The sequence below is a fragment of the Lucilia cuprina genome, chromosome 3 (assembly GCF_022045245.1).
Source record: "Lucilia cuprina isolate Lc7/37 chromosome 3, ASM2204524v1, whole genome shotgun sequence".
NCBI lineage: Eukaryota > Metazoa > Arthropoda > Insecta > Diptera > Calliphoridae > Lucilia > Lucilia cuprina.
Genome location: NC_060951.1, coordinates 20778355 through 20799178, shown reverse-complemented (window position 1 = coordinate 20799178; position 20824 = coordinate 20778355). Strand labels below are relative to the sequence as shown.

The window sequence follows — 20824 nt, the reverse complement described above, 5'->3', positions numbered from 1 at the left end:
TTAAAACACATACATATGTATGTATATATGTATGTACATACATATATAGTAGAGTAGTATATGCATATGTATAATAAACGTGCTTACGAGCTGAAATTTTTTAATTGATAGCTTTTTTGTTTTATTTAAGGAATGAACTGTTACAGAAATTATTTATTTTATGGTTAACAAAGTTTTGAATTACATATTTTATAACCCTTTTTTATTTCGTGCACTCTTTCTCGCAATTATTGTTATTTTATTTATACACACACACTGACTACCAATTGTGTATAGGAAATATTTAGACGCCCAAAAGTATGCAAACTTCTTATATTTAAGTAAATTTAAATGAAAACATTTGTTTCCTTTTCCATGTTAACTTATTATGTAAATAATTTAAACGAATTTAAAACATTATGTTTTTTTAGTATAACTATTTGAGTTTGTTTTTTCAATTAAAATAAGGTACTTATTCTTTTTTTCTTTTTTTTACACAAGATGTCATCATCCTTTATTTGAAAAATATATAACATTTTCAAACATAAATTTGTGATACAGTAAGAAGTATTTAATTTCGTATAATTACACTTGTGATTGAAATTTAAATTTTAACATTTTAAATTTCAATGATTTATTTACAAAATACACATTTTAATTACAATTTCGTTCATGTTTTCTTCAGTTTAATGAAAATTTATTTAAGTATTTTTTTCGCGTTTTCATTGAAAATGACTAAAGCACCACTCTTTGCTACCACCTAGTGACCTGCGCCGAAATGATGAGAGCCGGCCGATTCTAGCCGCCGTTTAATTTAGAAACAAACAGCCGTAGACGAATAAAAATGAAAAACAAATAGAGAATATTATTTTTTGGCACTGCTAACCATATTATACCCTACACCCGCTATGTGCATATACATATAAAATGTTATATCAATATTGGGGAACAAATATTTTTATATTAAAACTAGCTAATACCTGGTGTGCTTCGCTACCCCAATCGAAATAAAATACATACTGAAAAAATATTTATTTAGTTATTAAATTATGCATTTTTTCTTAAATGTTTATTATAATCAGAGCTGTAAATGAATCATTAAATTTTGAATTAATTCGTCAATTATTTGTGAATTGAATGTCAACGTTCAACGTGTAAAATTTGAATATTCTATCTGTTATAGTTTCTTTGATATACGAATTTTTCTATTTAATACATGTGGGGGATTCAAGCTCCCCAGATGAAGGTCCGCCCTTTTTTCTCCAAAATGTTTATATGAATATTAAAATAATTTGTGCAATATTCGAAGAATCCAGTTCTATTAGTTTCCCAGTTAAACGAAATTTTGTATTTAATTCATATGAGAGATAACAAGTACCCCATTGGTAGTCCGCCCGTTATACTCTAAATGTTGAGGTGACTGTCCAAGTTCTTCAAATAAAATTTAAATATTCTAGCTCTAATAGTTTTTTAGATATACGAACTTTTCTATTTTATTCATATGGGGGATCCAAGCCCCCCAGATGAACGAATATAGCGGTGAAATTCGACATACATAAGTTTTATGCGAGACAATATCTCTCCACCAAATTTTATGTGGATCGGTCCATAATTGACCCTCATATAAGGTCACCTCCATAAAATGACTTTAACAAAATTTTATGTGGATCGGTATATAATTTACCCTACCGACCATATCATGTTCTCTTCAAAAAATTACTTCAACGCTCATTATTGGCGTAAAAATACTAGTATAGCGAAATTTCACATAAGTAAGTAAGACATAAACTAGATTTGTATGAGCTAACATCTCTCTACAAAATGTTGTGGGGGTCGGCTCATAATTAACCCTACTCTCCATTTAATGTCCCCATCAGAAAAATATCTTAACGCTGATTACTGGCTTAAAAATGCGAGTACAGCGATGAAATTCGACACTGATATGTCCATAATTACCCTACCGAAAATGACTACAACGCTCATTACTGATTGGAAATATAAATATGGGATATATAAATATGATTTGTTTATCTCGTTCTACGATATTTAAGGATGATCGGTTCAAGAAAATTACTTTAACTGGCTGATAATACGAATACCCCAATGCTATTCGACATAAACTAAAATCTCTCTACCATGTTTTATGAGGATCGGTTAATAATTAACCCTAACCCTGTATATGATCCCTTTAAGAAAATGACTTTAATGTTCATTACTGGCTTAAAAATATAAGTAAAACTATAAAATTTTAAATAAATAAGGAATTGAAATCTTCCTACCGTCGAATCCGAAACCTTCACTGTCAATAGTTGAACCCCCATTAAGAGAACTATTTCAAATATTACCCTGATGTTCACATAAGTATTGATATATAATAATAAAATATTCAAAATATCCAAGTTTATTTATATAGCAGTGATTTGATGGTGGGTATAAAAGATTCGGCATAGCCGAATATAAAATTCTTACTTGTTTGAATTAACAACGATAAGTGTAAATTTTTTGTAGTATCTCTTTTAGGGTAGGAAATTTTAGGTTACCGTTTTTACCCCCTAAAAATTTGAATTTCAAAAAATCCCTTCTTAGTGGACCTACATATCCAAAAATACGTTTAGTGCACTTTTTTATTATACCACAAGTAAAATGATGATGAACAGAAAATACGGATGGAAAACTTGAGTCATATGGCTCTCTTTATTTTTTGAAATGGTTAAAAAAGTAAGCTTGTCGCTTTAGATCAGGATGTATCTTTATTAGAGTATTCAAACGATTAATCGTCGATCGGTTAATCGATTAATTTTTGACGATTAATCGTTCGAATAAATGAAAATTGTCAAATTTCAAATAACGAATAAACCGAATAATTTCTATCAATTAACCGATTAAGAAAAACTCCCTATTTAGCAGTAAAATTACTATATATTTTCTACATAATTGAATATTTTTATTATAAATTTTCTTCTTTTCTTAATTTCTTAATAATTTTTTTATAATAAAGAAAATTTACTTGATGATTTTTGAAAAGAAATCATGGAAATAATTATATAGCATTTATTTCTACAACCAGTTTTTTGGGAACATTGTTGTGTTCTTAAGTTTTTCCAATAAGTTCTTCAGCAACAGTTATAGTTGAACTAGTGTTTAAGGGAACTTATGAATTCTAGAACTCGTTGAAAATCTTAAAAACAGTAATTTCATTATATAGAAAAGCATTTCACATAAACGGGAATGGTTTATAATATTTGAGAAGAATTAAACATACAATTATAGTGAAAGAAGTGAAAATAATAATTTTGTTTATAAACCGTTCAAAAGTTATTTTCAAACATGAAAAAATCTATGGTTACAGGAAACTGTGGACCATAAGTATTAACTCTGTGTACTCAGTTTTTCATAATCGGCTCATTAAAGGACTTTAAAGTTTAAAAGACAACCGATTTCAAAAGATGAATTCCAAATTTATATTAAAAAGTTGGCATTAATATTAATTTCAAATGAAGGTGGCTTCCTTTGCTTCGAAATAATATAATTTATTTCAAATCATCAAGAAAGAATTGAAAATCTTACAGAAAATTTGTTTAAAAAAAGTAGTTAAAAGTTTTTATTTCGAAAATGAAACGTTTTTAAATTTAATTTCTTTTTCGTTTTTTTTTTCTAAGTGAGACAGGTAAATAATATAGTATATAGAATGTACAGATTACTAGCATCCATTTGACACCAATATTAGCATCATAAAATGCATATAATTATTTCAAATATTTGTTTGTAGTCCTTTAAACTTTGAAATCCTTTTATACGGACATAAAAATCGGAGTACGCAGAATTGGTATAGGTGTAATCTATTTTGACAGCTTGTTTTCAAATTTGTTACTGTGTGTAATATGAAGAAAATTATTGTAAAAAGCGATAGTAACATCTAGTTTCTTTTGTTCGAATAACCGAAGAATTTTCAATTATCCGATTATTAACCGGCTAACGTAAAACCTCAAATAATTATTTGTCGAATAAACCGAATAAGACAAAAACCCGAATAATTGAATACTCTAATCTTTATGTAAACACATACAAAAAACAAGCACGAATGTATATGGCTGACATGGCTGACCATATTATACACTACACCGCTCAGTATGGTAAAAATATGGACTATTTTTTAAAAAATAAAGCATTTAATTTTCTACATGTGGTCTCATAGGGGAGTAGGGGTAAATATGGTCCTATCTTTAAAAAAGTTGGTAAATATCATTATACAGCTTCAATATAATTATACAGCTTCTTTGTGGACAGAAATTTGTGCCAATCTAAAGAACAAAAAATTTTAACTGGAGAGAGATTATTCTCTTTATATAAAAATTACTTACCATTAAAGCTGGCACCAATTTTAGAAACAAATCCAACAAGAAGGAAATGAAAGCGAACAGCAATAAGAGATTCTGATCTATAATTGAAGAAAATTCAATTTTTGTTCAGATCAATATAAAAATCTTATTTTATAGAGAAAACCTTACCCTTGAATTTCGATTTTAATAAAAATTAAAAATAATACCAATCTGGAGCAATTCTGGCCTTACAAATATAAAAAATAGTTTCCTCTCACAGAAAGCAAACTATCAAATAGAAGAAGAAAAAAAGAAAAGAAGTTTAAGCTTAATATTCTGTAAAACCAACAGAAGCTCAAAAAATGACATCTACTTACAGTTTTCTTCTGTACTTTTCCTTTAAAAAAAAAATATATTTTTCTTTAAAAAAATATTGTTTACAAATAATGTTTAAGAAAACTTGCTGTTGTTAGGCGATCCTCCAAAAAAATTGCAGAATTTTTCCTCAAACGTCAATTGAATATTCAAACTTCCACTTTACTCCAAAGATGGCATCATAAACAATGTAAATGACAATGTTAAGTTTTTCAACGGAAATAAAACAAATTCAAAATTTGAAAACATGCAAACAATTATTATAAATTTATTTAGTTATAAGATTAATTATTTATTTATTTAGGTAAAAAAATATATATATATATAAATATCTTTCGCAATTTTTTCCCAAAAATCATAGAAGAAAAATGTTATATGGTACTTCAAAGATCCTGAAGGAAAAAATAAAACACGTTCCAAACCTGGATTTTGTCCACATTGTACTACGAATATCATTGAATATGGCGGATATGAGTTTATTTTTTCTTGTTTGGAACATGATCTACATATATTTTGGTTAAGGGAAGGCCGGACTGTAAATATTCCATATTTATACTTAATCATGCTATGCTGAATGAGAAATAGTGCATTTGTGTCCTCAAACGTTGTTTTTTTTAACTGACTCTATATTTCTCTTGCTCCATAAAAAGCTATTATTTCATATTTTTTCTTGATATTTTCTGTTTCAAACTTCGTGGAGTGATTTATATGTACACAAAACATATTTAAGTCGAGTTTTATCCCGATAACTATATAATTCAATGAAATATATGATCAGTTATCAAAGTTTTTTAATTCTTTTGAAATTGAACTAAATTTTCAATAACTTTGACAAGAATAAAATGTCAAATAAATTTTCTACCAGGTTATATACACAAGTCTTCCAAGTTGAAAAAAGTAAAAAAAAGTCGAAAAAGTTGAAAAGTCGGAAAAAGTAAAAAAAGTCGAAAAGTAGGAAAATGTAGAAAATTCGAAAAAAGTCTAAAATAGTCGAAAAGTCAAAAAGAAAGTCGGAAAAAGTCGACTATTTATAAATTACATATAGTCGAAAAGTCGAAAAATCGACTTTTCATATAATGTAAAAAGTCGACTTTTAACTAAATGCAAAAAGTCGAAAAGTTGACTTTTAACTAATTGCAAAAAGTCGATAAGTCGACTTTTAACTAAATACAAAAAGTCGACTTTTCAACTATAGAACCCTAGTGAATACTGAAAATAAAATAATTTTATGTTTTAATATACATATTTTTTTCTTTTTTTTCCTCTCAAATTTAATGGCGGTGTATTATAACTTTCCTTAAAAAATCCGACATTTTTCTTACAAGAAAATCGATCTATCGACTTTATGAACTAATTGTCTACATTAAGTCGATTGTTCGATTATTTGAAAGTTTATTCATAAAACCCTACAGTTAGTTGGTTTTTAAAACCAGCTGTTTGTCAAAACCTACAAAAAAATTGTATTCATTTCGTTGACGTTGTCAAATCTGAAATGCAGAAAGAAGCACTTTAGACCTTTTTCTACTTCCAAAACACAATTAATTTTAACGTGTATCCTATTTAATGAATTACTAGAGTAAGGAAAATTTACAATGAAACTACTTTTAACTATTTTTATTGCCTATTACTTGTCCTGCACTGTTGTGCGTGGATGGGATACTGAGGAATTGGAAATTTTCGATTTGGTAGAAGAAATCAATAAAAACTTTTACGAGTTTATGGGAATATCACAAGTAAGTAAATGCGTTATGTTATTATTATGTAGATACTACTTTTATTTTTTTATTTAAAGAATGCTACCAATAATGAAATTAAACGAGCATTTCGTGGTCTTTCGATACAACTGCATCCCGACAAGAATCCTGCAGAAGACGCCAACATTCAATTTCGGAACTTGGTTTCAATTTACGAAGTTCTAAAAGATACATCAAAGCGTGAAAAATATGATAAAGTTCTACGTGATGGTTTGCCTAACTGGAAATCTGCTTTGTACTATTACCGTCGTATGCGTAAGATTGGTTTATACGAGGGAGCCGCTATTTTATTCTTAATCATTACTGTTGGCCAATATTTGTTTGCTTGGGCGGCATACTTGGAGAAGAAATATACAGCCGAACAAGTACTTGGCTCAAAATTGAAAAAGTTACAAAAGAAGAACAAAAATATTGACATGGAGACCATTCTTAGTGAAATTCCGTCGCCATCGTTAAAGGTATAATGTATATAAACCATTTTTAAATTGATAATACTAAAATATTTATTTAATACTTATATACAGAATACATTACCAGTACAAATACCAATGTTCATTTGGAATCTACCATCAACTATAAAAGAAGGTTTCAATAAAGCTAATGAGCTAAAGGAAATGGCATTAGAGAAGCGTAGACAGTAAGTTCGTAATGTTTTTATTTTCTTTACTAGTAGACTGCTCAATCAATTTATTGTAGGGAATTAGAAGAATTGAAACGTCAAGAGGAATTAGAAAAGGAGTACGAAGAGCAAGCAAGATTGCGCAAGGAGAAAAAAGAAAATTTGCGCAAACGAAAACAAAATACAAAAGCGCCTGAAAAAACTGAAGAGGAATTGAAAGGTTATTCCCAAATTCAAGGTAGAGAATTAACGGAAGATGACGCTATCAAGCCAGTAACTCAAAAGGTATTGTAAACATCAATACTTTGTTTTTTGCTACCTCAAAACAATATATTATTTTCCAGACATCTGTAAGTGGCAGCTTTTGGACAGATGAAGATTTGGCAGAGCTCATACGTTTAGTTAAAAAATATCCAGCTGGCTTAAGCAATCGATGGGTATCAATTGCAGAAACCATGAATCGTTCAGTACAGGAAGTCACATTTATGGCTGCAAAAATGAAGGAGAACGGTTTTCGCATACCCGGACAAACGGACAGTGTGGCTGAAAATATAGTACAGGAAACTCAGGAAATAGTAAAAAAAGAGAAAACAAGAAAAGAAAAAAATATCATAATACCAGAAACCAACTGGAGCCAAGAGCAGCAAAAGGCTCTCGAAGCAGCTATTGTGAAATATAGAAAAACTGCCGGCAGTGACAGGTGGCAAAAGATTGCCAACTGTGTTCCAGATAAATCGAAAGAAGAGTGTTTGATTCGTTACAAATATCTCTGTGAATTGGTGAAATCCCAGAAAAAATCCGAAGAGTCTGAAGGGAACTCGGAAGCAACTACCAATGTTGAAACCGCTCAATACACTGAACAAGAAACTGAGAGTGTTCATACGCAAGAGTGTAAGCCTGTGACGGCCGAGGATTTAGCAGATGATTTATCGGAAAAAGGAGGAAAAAAACGCAACAAACGCAAAGAAAGAAGAAGGCGAAGGGACTTCTCTTCAGATGAAGATTCTGATGATGCCTACTCGTACGAAGTTAATTAAATGTTTAATATAACTAAAGTAATTTAGCAAGAGACAAGACAATTGGCATAAAATGTTTCAATAAATTAAATGTATCATTCATTCCATGAAAGATTTATAAAATATATTATTACTTAACTTTTACGTTAATTCTAGTTTATAGTCTGTTAATATTAAGCCCTTTTCAATATTTTTAGTTTCATGGATTTCAGAAATCTTGTGATTTAGTCTTTATTCAGATTTGCTTTCAAATTAGTAATGCAATTTTTAATAACTAAACTCTTTGTACTTAAAATACTAACAACATTTTACGTACATATTTGAAATTTAACCAGTCCTCATTTACCTCCACATTTACAAATTTACATCAAAATATAATTACAACTTGGCAGAATTTTATTTTATAAATTTATAGAAATACTTGGTAGTTATAACAATTTTTGGGCGGTAAAATTCCACAGCACTACCTTTTGCTAATACTGTCTAGATAATAAAATCCCATTTTTTAAGTCAATTTACCAAAAATAATTTCTGAAATTGTTTTAACATTTTTATAACGAATAATACTCCCTATAAAATAATTAAAAAAATACAATTTGTTACACAAAATATTAATTTTGCTTATTTTAAAAGTGGTATTTGTACAATTTACAAGGTCTTGATAGCATTTTTGATATTTGTAAAAAATCGAATACACAGAGTGGACAATAAACAATTTTGGGTAACCTACAATAGAATCAATCAATGATTTTTATTTTATTTTTAACTCAATTTAATTGCCATTTAATTTCTTTTTTAATTATTAAAATTAATTAGATTATAATATTTATTATGAAACTGCAGATTCCTTACTTATGTCCAGCATTGAATTTTGGGATATTTCTGTTTCGTCTTCATCATCTTCTATTTCCATTTCAAAAATAATCATTTTCTTGCGCTTTTCAGAAAGTATAGAAGCCACCTAAATAAGAAAACAAAATCAAATGTTCCTCAAACTTAAAAATGCAAATACATTTTTGTATGTACATAAATAACAACTTACCTTTCTACATCCGGATACCGCCAAATTTGTGCAGACACTTTCGATAGCCTTAAAACTAGTAATGTCTATTATATCAAAAATACTGTGACCAACTGCTAATTCATTTAAATTTATATTTTGTGGCAGAGTGTGTAATGAACATTTACCAGCTATTTGATCCAGAGGGAATTGAATAAAATAACTTTGATGTTTCATTGTTTCACTTTCTTTAAACAATAGCAATGATAGAACATCGTTGTTATAAAAATGCAAGTCAACAAATTTTAAATTCTCAAGACCATTAGTTAAGTCTTTGGTGAATGGACCGGGGATGGTTTGCAGTCGAAAGCATTTCAACTGCGTAAATTTGTCATCAAATTCCAAAACTAAACAATCTTGCCATCCAATAGTTACAAGCATAAGATCGCGTTTTTTAGATTCACTCACAAAATACGATGTTCTAATAAAGTCGAAATTACATTCTGAATTCTCATTAAATGAACAACATACGAAACTGGCATCGAGTTCAAAACCGTGACTTATGCTTTCATTGGGTTTTTGAAACACACTATCAATAGCCGCAAACATTTTATCGCGTTGCTGTGTCAGGGACAAACGTTTTTCATGTGGATAAAGTAGTGTTGAATTTCGTAGACATTCGTTTTCCTCCAAAAGTTTATGCCACAGATGATGCATATCTGTTTTTACAACTTGTTGTAGAGGTTTATCTTCCAAATACTGACCAACTTTTTCCAAATTAAATTTTCTCTTAATAACAGTACCGTCATCTGAAAACATATACATTTTTTTAAATAGTCGAAAATTGTTATTTAATTTCCGCATGACCATACCGTTCTCTATTACACTGTCCTCGAAACTGTTTAAATATTCGGCCAAATATATGGTGTCTTCCATGGATAATTGTGCCATATCCTCAGTGACGTCCTGTTGGTGTAGTCGAACTATGACAACGCAAAGCCAACAGAAAAACAACTTCATATCATTAACAGACTGATCAATTACTTGTTGCAATTCTAGAACTTTCATTAAAAACGCACCACATTCACGCAATGCAGCCTCTGTAGATTCGCAAACAATAAGAGGCTGTCGGAAATAGTAAAAAGAACTTTTGTTTACTCTACTTCAAGCTTTATTATTGGATTATTTTAAATATACCTCGTAATAGTAACTGATTCTGGCCAGACCCTTGATGGTGTTAAGAAAATAAAACATGTTAATTGATGCCATTTGTAGAGGTTTTGAAACCAAACTCTGTATGGTGGAGTAGCTTAAATCAACAGAATTTTGAAGCTTTTTCACGCCTTTCTCCGTAAGATCTCTAATTAAAATATAAAAGCTCATTTGAAATATTTTTTTTTTAACTTTACGGCAGAATTTTTAAATATTATATTTTTATCATGAATTTTTCATTGATTTTATTATATACTACATTTGTTAAACAGGTTTTGAGGCATCATGAGAAATACAGAAAAAGGGAGCAGCAAAAGAAAATGTTTCCGCTTTAACTCCATCTTTGTTATCCTGTACTTCATATTAGTACCAAATGTAAAAATCATATATTCTAACGCAATAAATGAATATGTATGCTATACATATAAAGGTAGCAAATTCATTTGGTTCCATTTAGAAATAAAGGGAAGCACTAAAAAAAATTAAGAAATGTTGTATATAAAATATTGACTCACTGCATTAAAAATTCCTCTATTTCATGTGTGGCATAACCAAAAACTAATAGTTCCATAAAATCTGCAGATAATGATCCTTCTGTTTGCTTATTTGCATAACTTGTTAGCTTATTATCCATTTCCAGCAAAACTGTTTCCCAAGCTTCCAAAATACATTGAATGGTTTTATCTATGTAACTAGAATATTAAAAAATAATTATTTTGGGATATTTAAAATGAAGAAAATAAGACAACATAATTTATTTTTACTTTTTTGTTTCTAAAATATTGGCACAATGCTGCGCTAAATGTATCATTGGTGAAATATATTCCTTCAATACGGTATTATGAAAATGTAAAATTTTTAATTGATTTCCATCCCGTAGTAAAGCATACATGGCATTAAAATCCCCGCTTAGGCGGACATCATGGACTACTAATTCATCAGGATGGGAAACATGTTGCGACATGTCAATGGCTCCCGACTTTAATGCACCCAACAATAGCAAATGAACTTTACCACATTTTAATATAACTACCAGAAAACAAGGGGATCCCTTAGCGAACGTCTTATGCTCCTCCGTTTTAGATGAAACGCCTAAGCTACTCAAATGCGGCAGCGGCGGCAAAAAGAAATCATAGGTCAACTATAAATCAACAACATCGCAAAATAAAAAATAAACTTTTTATTAATATATAAGTATATCTTCCTCACCTCTGTTTTATTCCGATACAACTGTCTATAGTCATGAGCATTTATGGCTTTACTAAAGTACACCTTTTTTATATCATCATCGTAGACTAAGTTTGAAACTGACTCCTCGCGCTCCACATCCAATAGAGACACCTGTCCATTGCTGTAACCTTTATCAAAAGTCTTAAAATGTAGTATTTTATTTAATAATTTCAAGTTTGAGTACCTACCTACGGCTATTATAGTCTCATCATATTGCCAACTTAAGCTTCTCACCTTGACACCTTCTCCAGGCGATGGAAATGTTACAATTTTCTGCCAATTTAATCGTTGAATTACTATTTCGCCTGCTCTGCAAAATACATTTTTGAAATAAATTTTATTTGGAATGCTAATTCTATCTAAAAAAAAAATATATATATTTTTGTCACTTGCCTTTTTCAGTTCCGTAAGCTACTAGGTCCATTTTGTTACTCCATTCCATAATTTCTATAACACAGCTCATATGCCGTGCTCCAATTTGTTTCATGGACATTGATTGTGACATTTTCAGTACACTTATTTTATTTTTGCAAATTAAAGATAATAAAAAAATTTAAAAGCTCAAAAGATTACGGAAGGCGGATTTGTTTCTTGATGCTTCTACTTTTTTAGTAAATCAATCACAATAAATTATTAACACAAATTTGTAACAAGGTTCGTCGTCAACACAGCTGATCATTAACGGCAAATAAAAATAATAATTTACAAGTATGAATGTATAGTCGGACATAGCCGCCCGTATGATACCTTACACCAGAGAGTAAGTTAAAAATGAGAATTATTCAACTTTATAACGGAATATTTTATATTTAAATCCTGGTAGATAAATTCACATCTAAATCAATGTAGGGTTCTATAGTTGAAACGAAAAGTCGACTTTTTGCATTTAGGTAAATGTTGACTTTTTGACTTTTTGCATTTAGTGGAAAGTCGACTTTTCGACTTTTTCATTTTTTGCAAAGTCGATTTTTCGACTTTTAAACTTTTTTAAGCTAGTTAAAAGTCGACTTTTTAGACTTTTAGTATTTTGTAAGTAGTCGACTTTTCCACTTTTTCTGACTTAGAATCGTTTTCTGAGGCGATTAATCAATAAATAATTACATGTTTCTAGGTTCAATATTGTAGAAATTGCAAAAAGTACCTTTTGAAAAACGAAAAAGTACCAAAAACTCCCCTTGTTTGGGTCCTCACTTAATCCGGGCCATGCATACTTAATTTCATGTTTCTAGGTTCAATATTATAGAAATTTCAAAAAATACCTTTTGAAGAACGAAAAAGTACCAGAAAGTCCCCTTTTATAGGTTCTCACTTAATCCAGGCTCTACATACTTAATTTCATATTTCTAGCCAATAACAAAACATTAGTGCTGCTCTCGCTCTGCTACTCTTGCTCTGCTGCTCTTGCTCTGCTTTGCTTTTATAAACAAATTACAATAACAATATTTACCGTATTGTTATGTATTTTGTTTTTGTTTTTTGCAGTTTCTGTCTGAGCATGAATAAAAAATCTAAATTTTATATGAAATTTTCAGAGGTTGTCTCGGTTTTTTGCTCATATCTCCGTTATTTATGGACCGATTTTGCTGATTTTAAATAGCGTTCTTGCCGGTCGTATGTCTGATAGAATTATGGAAGATTCGGATCTCGCAGATATCTGGGGTCTTCTAAAAACTGATTTCAACAAACATACAGACAGACAGACGGACAGACAGACAGACATGGCTTAATCATCTCCGCTACCTATAAGGATCCAGAATATATATACTTTATAGGGTCGGAAAATTATATTATAGAAATTACAAACGGAATGACAAACTTATATATACCCTTCTCACGAAGGTGAAGGGTATAATAAAATGATATTTGTTTATGAGATGCTTGGTATTTTCAGATTTTTTACATAAATAGTTCAAAATATTAACGAAGTTTTTCTCTGTTTAACGGACATTTTTAAATATAAAAATGTAAACAATAACAAACTTTGACAGCTACATAAACCAGGCGAATTAAGAAAAAAATTATCAGCTGATTGATTAACACCACCTTATATGAATTCGCCTTGATCTTAATCTTTATTTTTTAACAAAATATAAACTTTTTACAATAATTCTTCATCAAATGAATTCGTCGTACTTATGGTTTTTGACATCTAATTAAACCAAATGCCAAAAACAAAATATATGTAAAATGTTCTTGTTGCAGAATTGCCACCACCAAGGCGAATTCATATAAGGTGGTGTTAATCAATCAGCTGATAATTTTTTCGTAATTCGCCGGGTTTATGTAGCTGTCAAAGTTTGTTATATAGTTACTGGTTGAAGATTATAGAACACATTTTTATTCACTAAATTTTTGAAATTTCATCATCATCTTATCATCAAATTCATTTTTGGAACATTGAAAAGTTAACTGGGCTTTGAAAAGGGGAGAAGGATGGCTACGTCCGGGGGCGCCGGCCCGCCGGAGATTGACGATAACCATGGGAAGCGTATGATGTTATCTGAGGAAGAAGCAAGTCAAATGGAGGCTGACATGGAAGAGCCAGGTAAGTCGGATTCGGCCATGACAAATATTCGGACAGATATGAGAGTAAATATTGTTTCGGACATTGAGATAAATAGGGAAAAGACTTCCAATAGTTCTGTGGATTATTATTATGATGTTGAGCACAAGGGCCCGTTTATAGTATATGATAATTTATATGACGATAAAGGTATGAGGAAATACCTTAATGCCATATCAGTTTGCAAGATAATTATGGATCTCAAAATTGAGAATGTTGAGGAGGTTTCAAAGATTGGCTTCGGCAGATGCAAAATTAACTTCAGAAATTACCTAGCGGCGAACAATTTCGTAAAGGATGAACATATTATTCAGAAGGGCTTGGATCCCAAGATTTTAGCTCATTTTGTCTCAAAGACGGGAATTATATTTGACATCCCTTTAGATATCTCTGAAGAAGAATTTTTGGAATCGGTTCAGTCACCGATTGAGATAATCAAGGTGATAAGAATCTCTAGAAAGAGGAAAAACTCTGATGGTGTCACCGAACAAATTTATTCCAAGAATATAAAGATTATTTTTAAAGGTACACAGATCCCGAAGGAGATAAATTATGGATACACTAAAATCTAAGTTAGTTACTACATACCTTTTGGTCAATGTTATCGTTATATGCTCAACACTGCAAACAAAATTACGAACTATGTCGAAAATGTTTTAGTCAACATACTATTGAGAACAACTGTTTGGAATTGAAATGTTCAATTTGCAAAGGTAACCACCCCCTACTTACAAGGACTGTCCAGCAAGATCCAAGGCATATGCAATAAAAAAATTGATGACGATAGAGAATTTAACCATACAAGAGGCAAGAACGAGACTATCAAATGTGTATTCAAATAGATTTGCGATCCTTGAAAATGCAGAGGATTTCCCCCCATTAAGATCAAAAGACACTAGTATTACTAACCTGGACAAGCATCAGGAGGCAAATAGAGAGATACATAAATTACTACCTTACTCAAAGGCCATTAAGTTAAATGGTAACAAAGAACGTGAAGAAGCTAGTACAAGAAAAACTAACCAAAAATATCAGAAGGTGTTGAGTCAACATAAGATACAAATGCCCTATAATCGTCAATCGAATGCTTGTAATCCACACACAATACCAAACACCAGCAAAAAGGGTGGAAATAAACAGTTAAATTTAGGATCTTCTGATACACAGACAATCATGGAAAGGCCATTGATATTTTATCACAAGTCTCCAGAGACACAACTAACATAATTACAGATTGGACGAACGGGAAAGTAAACCCGGATCAAATGAGAAGAATTTTAATTAAAATGAGAGAGAACATTAACAAAGGGATGAATTTTATTGATGCAAATAGGATAAATGAAACAATAATAATGGAAAAATTTTAAAATACTAATCATCAAAATGAAGCTGCTTCAATTCAATATACAAAGTTTGAAGAAAAAGGGGAATAAGGAACTGCTGGAAATATATATGAGAAGTAATAATATTGATATCGCTATCCTGTACGAAACGTAGCTGCAGAACAACGCGTGCACTAGTTTAAATAATTATAATTTTTTTGGCAAATACAGAAATGATGGTTTTGGAGGTGTAGGTTTCTACATTAAAAAATCTATTAAATATGTAATAAACACCATTGATACAAACCTTGATTCTCTCTCTATTTCTACTACAAATTTGAAATTCAACCAAACTTGAGTATCGAAGATTTTGCCTCAGAAATGAGACAGATCTTTTTGTTCGGGCGTGCTCAGAAAAATCTGACTCTAATATGTGGTGACTTCAACACAAAATCCAACCTCTGGGATGTAAACTCGGAGGACGGGAAAGGCAGAGTCTTAGAAGACTTAACGAACCTCTCAAACTTTACTTGTATAAATGACGGATCTTTTACGTATTCTACCACCAATTATAATTCTTCAACACTGGACGTTACCTTCTGCAACAGAATAGATGACAAGATTGTTTGGAGGGCAATCCCTACTAAGATCACTGGCAGCAACCATTTTCCCATAATCATAGATCTAAACTACTCATTAGACTTAGGTTAGGTTAGGTATTCAGGCTGCAAAGACGCACACTTGGGTCCTGTTGGTCCCTTTGTGATACCTGTAAAGATAATAAAATATAAAAGAAAGAGGGTAGAGGATAGTAGAAGATAGTTTAGGATTAAGTCATAGAATAGAAATTGAAGTGGAGGAGAAGATTGAGAGGTCTGTCCTTGCGGACTAGTGAGTGCCTTAATTATGGCTTGGTGGTCCTAAAACCAGTTACTGTGCCTGATGAAGGCATTAATGTTATCCAGTCCTAGATTGGATAGTTCTGACAAGTCATCAAATAGTCGTTTTCCTAAATATACGGATCGAGTGTCCTCTAGCGCCGGGCATTGACAGAGAAGATGTTCGATGGATTCTTCCTCCTCTTCGTCTTGACAACTTCTACAGAAGTCGTTGTGGGGAATTCCAAGTCTTCTTGCATGGTTTCCCAATGAGATATGCCCCGTAATGACAGCAACAAGGTTGCTGATATGAGGGCGGTTTAGTTGTAGAAGATATGACGTGCGTTTACTGTCCAAGTTTGGCCATATCTTCCTTGTATTGATACAAGTTGGTTCATTACGCCATCTTGTCTGAGAAATTTCATAGAACTTTCCATCTATTATGGTCTTGCAAGCTTTTAGCGGTATTCCGCAAAAGATGTCTATGTCTCTGTCGGACATTGAGGCTCCTAGTTTCGATAATTCATCAGCGATATAGTTGCCAGTCAAATCCCCGTGTCCCCGTACCCATTTGAGCACGATTATTGAATGTCTCGCCATCCTGTTTAAGGATGCCCGGCATTCCTGGACTAGTTTAGATGTAGTATATACACCAATCAGGGATTTGATAGCAGCTTGGCTGTCGGTACAAATTTGAATATCTCTGTATGATATTCTGTGGTACCAAAGCCAATTTGCTGCTCTTTTTATGGCTGATAGTTCAGCCTGTAGTGGACTACAATTATTCTGTATCCTAAAGCTTATTTTAGTTCCAAATTCAGGGATAAAAATGCCACCTCCAACTCGTTCCCCTTTTTTAGAACCATCCGTATATACCAGGAGGGTTCTTGGGGAACTGTTATCCTCCGGTGAAGAGTTTTCGGATATTGTGTATCCGAAGTCCCTACGGAGGAAAGGTTTGGGTATGCAATAATCAATATTGCCCGGGAGGAAAGATGTTTCCCTCATAATAGCCGCATGGCCGTATGGCCTGTGTGTCCAAGCATTTATGGCATCAAGTCTGAGGGCAGTGATGAGTGCCAGTTTTCTGGCTATCAGATCCGTTGGGATCCAATTAAGCATAGCGAATAGAGATTTGGTTGAAGTTGTTCTCAGTGCTCCTGTTATAAGGATTGCTATCCTTCTTCGTACCTTATCAAGAAGTATACAATTGGAGTTTTTGTCCAGTGCTTTCCACCAGACAACAGCCCCGTAAAAGAGAATAGGTTTAATAACCGCTTCATGGATCCAATTTACCAGTTTGGGATTTAGTCCCCATCTTTTTCCTATGGCCTTCTTGCAAATGTACATTGCCATTAAGGCTTTGTTTACTCTGGCTGTGATATTTTCCTTCCATGATAGTTTACTATCAAGTATCACCCCTAGGTATTTCGCACTGTTTGAAAGTGAGAGTACGACTCCGTTTAGTCGAGGTAGGGTAAAATTTCCGATCTTGTATTTCCTGGTGTAGAGTACAAGTTCGGTTTTACTAGGGTTTACACTCAAACCACTATTAACGCTCCATTTACTTAGTAGATTGAGTGCTGATTCGAGTCTTTGAGATATCGTATTCAGATGGAAACCTGATACTGCTACCGCAACGTCATCTGCGTAAGCGACAGTCTTGTATCTTTGGTTGTCCAGTTTCATTAGTAGGCTGTTTATGGCCACATTCCATAAAAGTGGTGATAGGACTCCACCTTGAGGTGTGCCCCTGATTGCCATTCTTTGAATACATGCCATTCCCATGTTAGAACGGATAATCCTGTATTGAAGATCTCAATACCGAGCTCTTCTAGAGCTGATATGATGATGTCGGGTTTGACGTTGTTAAAGGCTCCTTCTATGTCCAGAAAGGCCACTAACGTGTATTCACCAAATTCCAAGGACTTTTCTATATGTCCCACTAGTGAGTGTAGGGCCGTCTCAACTGATTTGCCTTTGGTGTAGGCATGTTGTGAGGGAGATAGGAGCATAGGATCTATTGACGATCTTATGTGGACGTCAATGATCCTCTCTAGGGTCTTAAGCAGAAACGATGATAGACTTATGGGCCTATAATCTTTTGCCTTAATGTGCGTTGTTTTTCCTCCTTTGGGGATAAACGTCACACTGCATTTGGTCCATTGTTCTGGTACATATGACCATGTAAGACAGGCTTGAAATATTTCAAGTAGCCATGGTATAACTAATTCTGCATTATATTGCAGGTCAGCTGGAATTATGCCGTCCGGGCCCGGTGACTTATATGGGTTAAAACTGTTTATTGCCCATTTTATCATTCCCTCGTCTATAGTGATTCCGATAGGGGTTTGACAGTACGTTTGTGGTCTTTCCATTGTAGTATCTAATGGTAAGTTACCTGGGAAATGAGTGTCCATTAATTCCTGTAGGGATTCTTGTCCACTCGTTGTCCACTCACCGTCTTGTTTTTGGATGTAGCCTTGAACGGTTTGTGATTTAGACAGGATTTTGCATAAACGACTTGTCTCTGAAGAGCTTTCGATGCTACCACAGAAGCTTCTCCACGAGCAGCGTTTAGCATTCCTAACCTGATTCTTAAATTTATTCAATGAGGCTTTATATGTGGACCATTCACCTGATCTCTTGGCCTCATTGAAAAGTTTGCGACATCTATTCCTAGTCTTCGCTATTTCCGAGGACCACCAAGGAGGTTTACTTTTACCCTTTGGTATCGAAGGTTTGCATGTTCTTCTTGTTGCTTGATTAAGAGAGCGTGTAAGGTTGTCTACAGCTCTATCAATATCTGCTGTATTGTTTATTTCCGGCGTATTTTGAAGAAGACTTGTCAGGATTCGATTTTGTTCTTCCCATCTTGTCTTTCTTCTGTTTAGAAAGGGGGTTTTCCTTTCCTGTGTTTTTTCTATCGAGAATACGAGATATCTATGATCTGAAAAGGAACAATCCTCCGATACTTTCCAGTTTCGGATTATGTGCGAATGACTTGTATTTACAAGCGTTATGTCCAGTACCTCTTGTCTATTTGCAACTACAAATGTAGGTTCTGAACCTCTATTTACTACTTCAAGATTATGGTTTAAAATGAAGTCTAATACGAACTCACCTCGTGTGTTGATGTTGGTGCTACCCCATAGTGTATGGTGTGCGTTTGCATCTGCGCCTATAATAACAGGGATGCGTTTTCCGTTTGCTGCACTTACTGCCCTGACGACCGTGTTACTTGGCGGGGGGTCTGTCTGGTCGTGCGCCATATAGCAGGAGAGGATCCACATTGTGGATTCCTCTGTCTCCCATGCTGCGGTTACTGTATCTTCATCACTGTAATCAGATAGAATGAAGATATTTAGGGTGCTTTTAGCAAGTATGCAAGATCTAATGTTACCTGTGCCTTTTGCGTATAGTATTTTATAGCCTTTTACGTTGATTCCAAGTATGTTGCCGTTATGGGTCCACGGCTCTTGGATCAACGCTATATCCTCCCCTTGATATCCAAGGTGGAGGTGTAATGCAGCTGAAGCTGCTTTAGAGTGGTGAAGGTTCACTTGGATCACCTTCATCTTGGTCAGGGTCGTAGACGATTGTGACGTCGGCGTCTTCTGGGTCTGTTTTCAGAAGCTCGTCTTCGTCAATCACTTCGCCCTGGCTATCAAATAGATTCCCAATCAAGTCTGTACTTGATTGGGCGTCCATTTGGTCGTCAGAGTTAGTGGTATCGTCTACCTTTCCTCCGTCCGTGCTTACCGGTTTGGGGTCTAGTTTGTCGTCACCCCGGTAGACGCGCAGCTTGATACTATCAAATCCGTAGTATACTTTGCCTTGCTTCTCTCGGAGTAACGGCAACGATTCCTTATTAAGGACCACGACCACCTTTCTGTAAGCACCTTCAGGTTCGGAGACCTTGACTACCTTCCAATTGTGGGTAGGTAGGTCAGGGTTTCCACTCTGAAGGTACGCCAGAATCGCCTCTGGTTCGTGTGGTTCCGCCGGAATAACCGTGATTGATCTCGGTCTGCGAGGTATCTCACTAACCGGGATCACGTCAAGTTTCGCGCCGGGCCACACTTCCCCTATAGACGTAACCGCCAACTTAAGCAAGTTTGCTGAGCGCTCGTTCGTACACGCCAGCAGTTTGATGTGACCTTGGTACCAGCCAGCATCATCATTCTGCGGAGATGGACCGGGATTCTCTTTGAGAATTTTCCAATACACCTCCAGCATTTTTTGACGGATTATCAACCATTTATCCTGGGAGATAGCTCCGTCGTTAACACTCTTGTCAACAATGGCCCTAACCAGCGGGTTTTTGGCAACTTCGCTGTAGGGTCTGTTGACTATACGAGTCTCGAACTGCTTCTGACGTTTAGTCTTCGGCTGTGGGACTGCCTGGAGAGCATGTTCTTCCTCCGATCGCTGCCGTTTAGGCCCTGCAGATGTAGCTTGGTCCGCTGCATCTGAGGTTGTAGGAGGGTCAGAACACTCCGGCTGAGCCAGTAGGGCTTTAGCCCAATCTAGGGACGATTTTTCGTCCGTGGTAAG

The 20824-nt window shown here is 33.6% G+C and overlaps 2 protein-coding genes and 1 long non-coding RNA gene across 5 annotated transcripts; 1 reads left to right on the top strand and 2 right to left on the bottom strand.

Moving 5' to 3' along the window:
* Positions 1-3684: 3684 nt before the first annotated feature.
* On the bottom strand, positions 3685-5681 carry LOC124418881. The gene is made up of 3 exons (XR_006940277.1): positions 4488-5681; positions 4341-4417; positions 3685-4280 (listed from the first exon to the last, which is right to left on the bottom strand). It is a non-coding gene; the product is annotated as an uncharacterized LOC124418881 (long non-coding RNA).
* Positions 5682-6004: 323 nt separating this feature from the next.
* Positions 6005-8212, top strand: LOC111688573 (uncharacterized protein F54F2.9). The gene is made up of 5 exons (XM_023451084.2): positions 6005-6406; positions 6466-6885; positions 6952-7064; positions 7124-7331; positions 7391-8212. Exons 1-5 carry the CDS (start codon positions 6266-6268, stop codon positions 8081-8083), a joined length of 1575 nt encoding a protein of 524 aa, XP_023306852.1. The 5' UTR covers positions 6005-6265; the 3' UTR covers positions 8084-8212.
* An 18-nt stretch (positions 8213-8230) lies between these two features.
* LOC111688575 (anaphase-promoting complex subunit 4) lies at positions 8231-20616 on the bottom strand. 3 transcript variants are annotated; one of them, XM_046946721.1, is made up of 12 exons: positions 19671-20616; positions 19392-19606; positions 15697-16158; positions 11898-12175; positions 11693-11809; positions 11484-11632; positions 11039-11415; positions 10790-10966; positions 10260-10422; positions 9935-10187; positions 9105-9871; positions 8231-9023 (listed from the first exon to the last, which is right to left on the bottom strand). In XM_046946721.1, exons 4-12 carry the CDS (start codon positions 12007-12009, stop codon positions 8892-8894), a joined length of 2247 nt encoding a protein of 748 aa, XP_046802677.1. In that variant the 5' UTR covers positions 12010-12175; positions 15697-16158; positions 19392-19606; positions 19671-20616; the 3' UTR covers positions 8231-8891. The 3 variants fall into 3 exon arrangements, with proteins under 3 accessions (XP_046802677.1, XP_046802678.1, XP_046802679.1); XM_046946722.1 differs by having other exon boundaries at positions 11898-12019; XM_046946723.1 differs by having other exon boundaries at positions 15697-19606.
* Between the last annotated feature and the right edge of the window lie 208 nt (positions 20617-20824).

Coding starts and splice junctions, on each gene's coding strand:
- LOC111688573 (XM_023451084.2), top strand. CDS start 6,266: ATGAAACTACTTTTAACTATTTTTATTGCCTATTACTTGTCCTGCACT. Junction 7,065..7,123: donor GCATTAGAGAAGCGTAGACA/GTAAGTTCGTAA, acceptor AATTTATTGTAG/GGAATTAGAAGAATTGAAAC. Junction 7,332..7,390: donor TCAAGCCAGTAACTCAAAAG/GTATTGTAAACA, acceptor ATTATTTTCCAG/ACATCTGTAAGTGGCAGCTT.
- LOC111688575 (XM_046946723.1), bottom strand. CDS start 12,009: ATGTCACAATCAATGTCCATGAAACAAATTGGAGCACGGCATATGAGC. Junction 11,810..11,897: donor AGCTTACGGAACTGAAAAAG/GCAAGTGACAAA, acceptor TTTGCAGAGCAG/GCGAAATAGTAATTCAACGA. Junction 11,416..11,483: donor TGTATCGGAATAAAACAGAG/GTGAGGAAGATA, acceptor GTTGATTTATAG/TTGACCTATGATTTCTTTTT.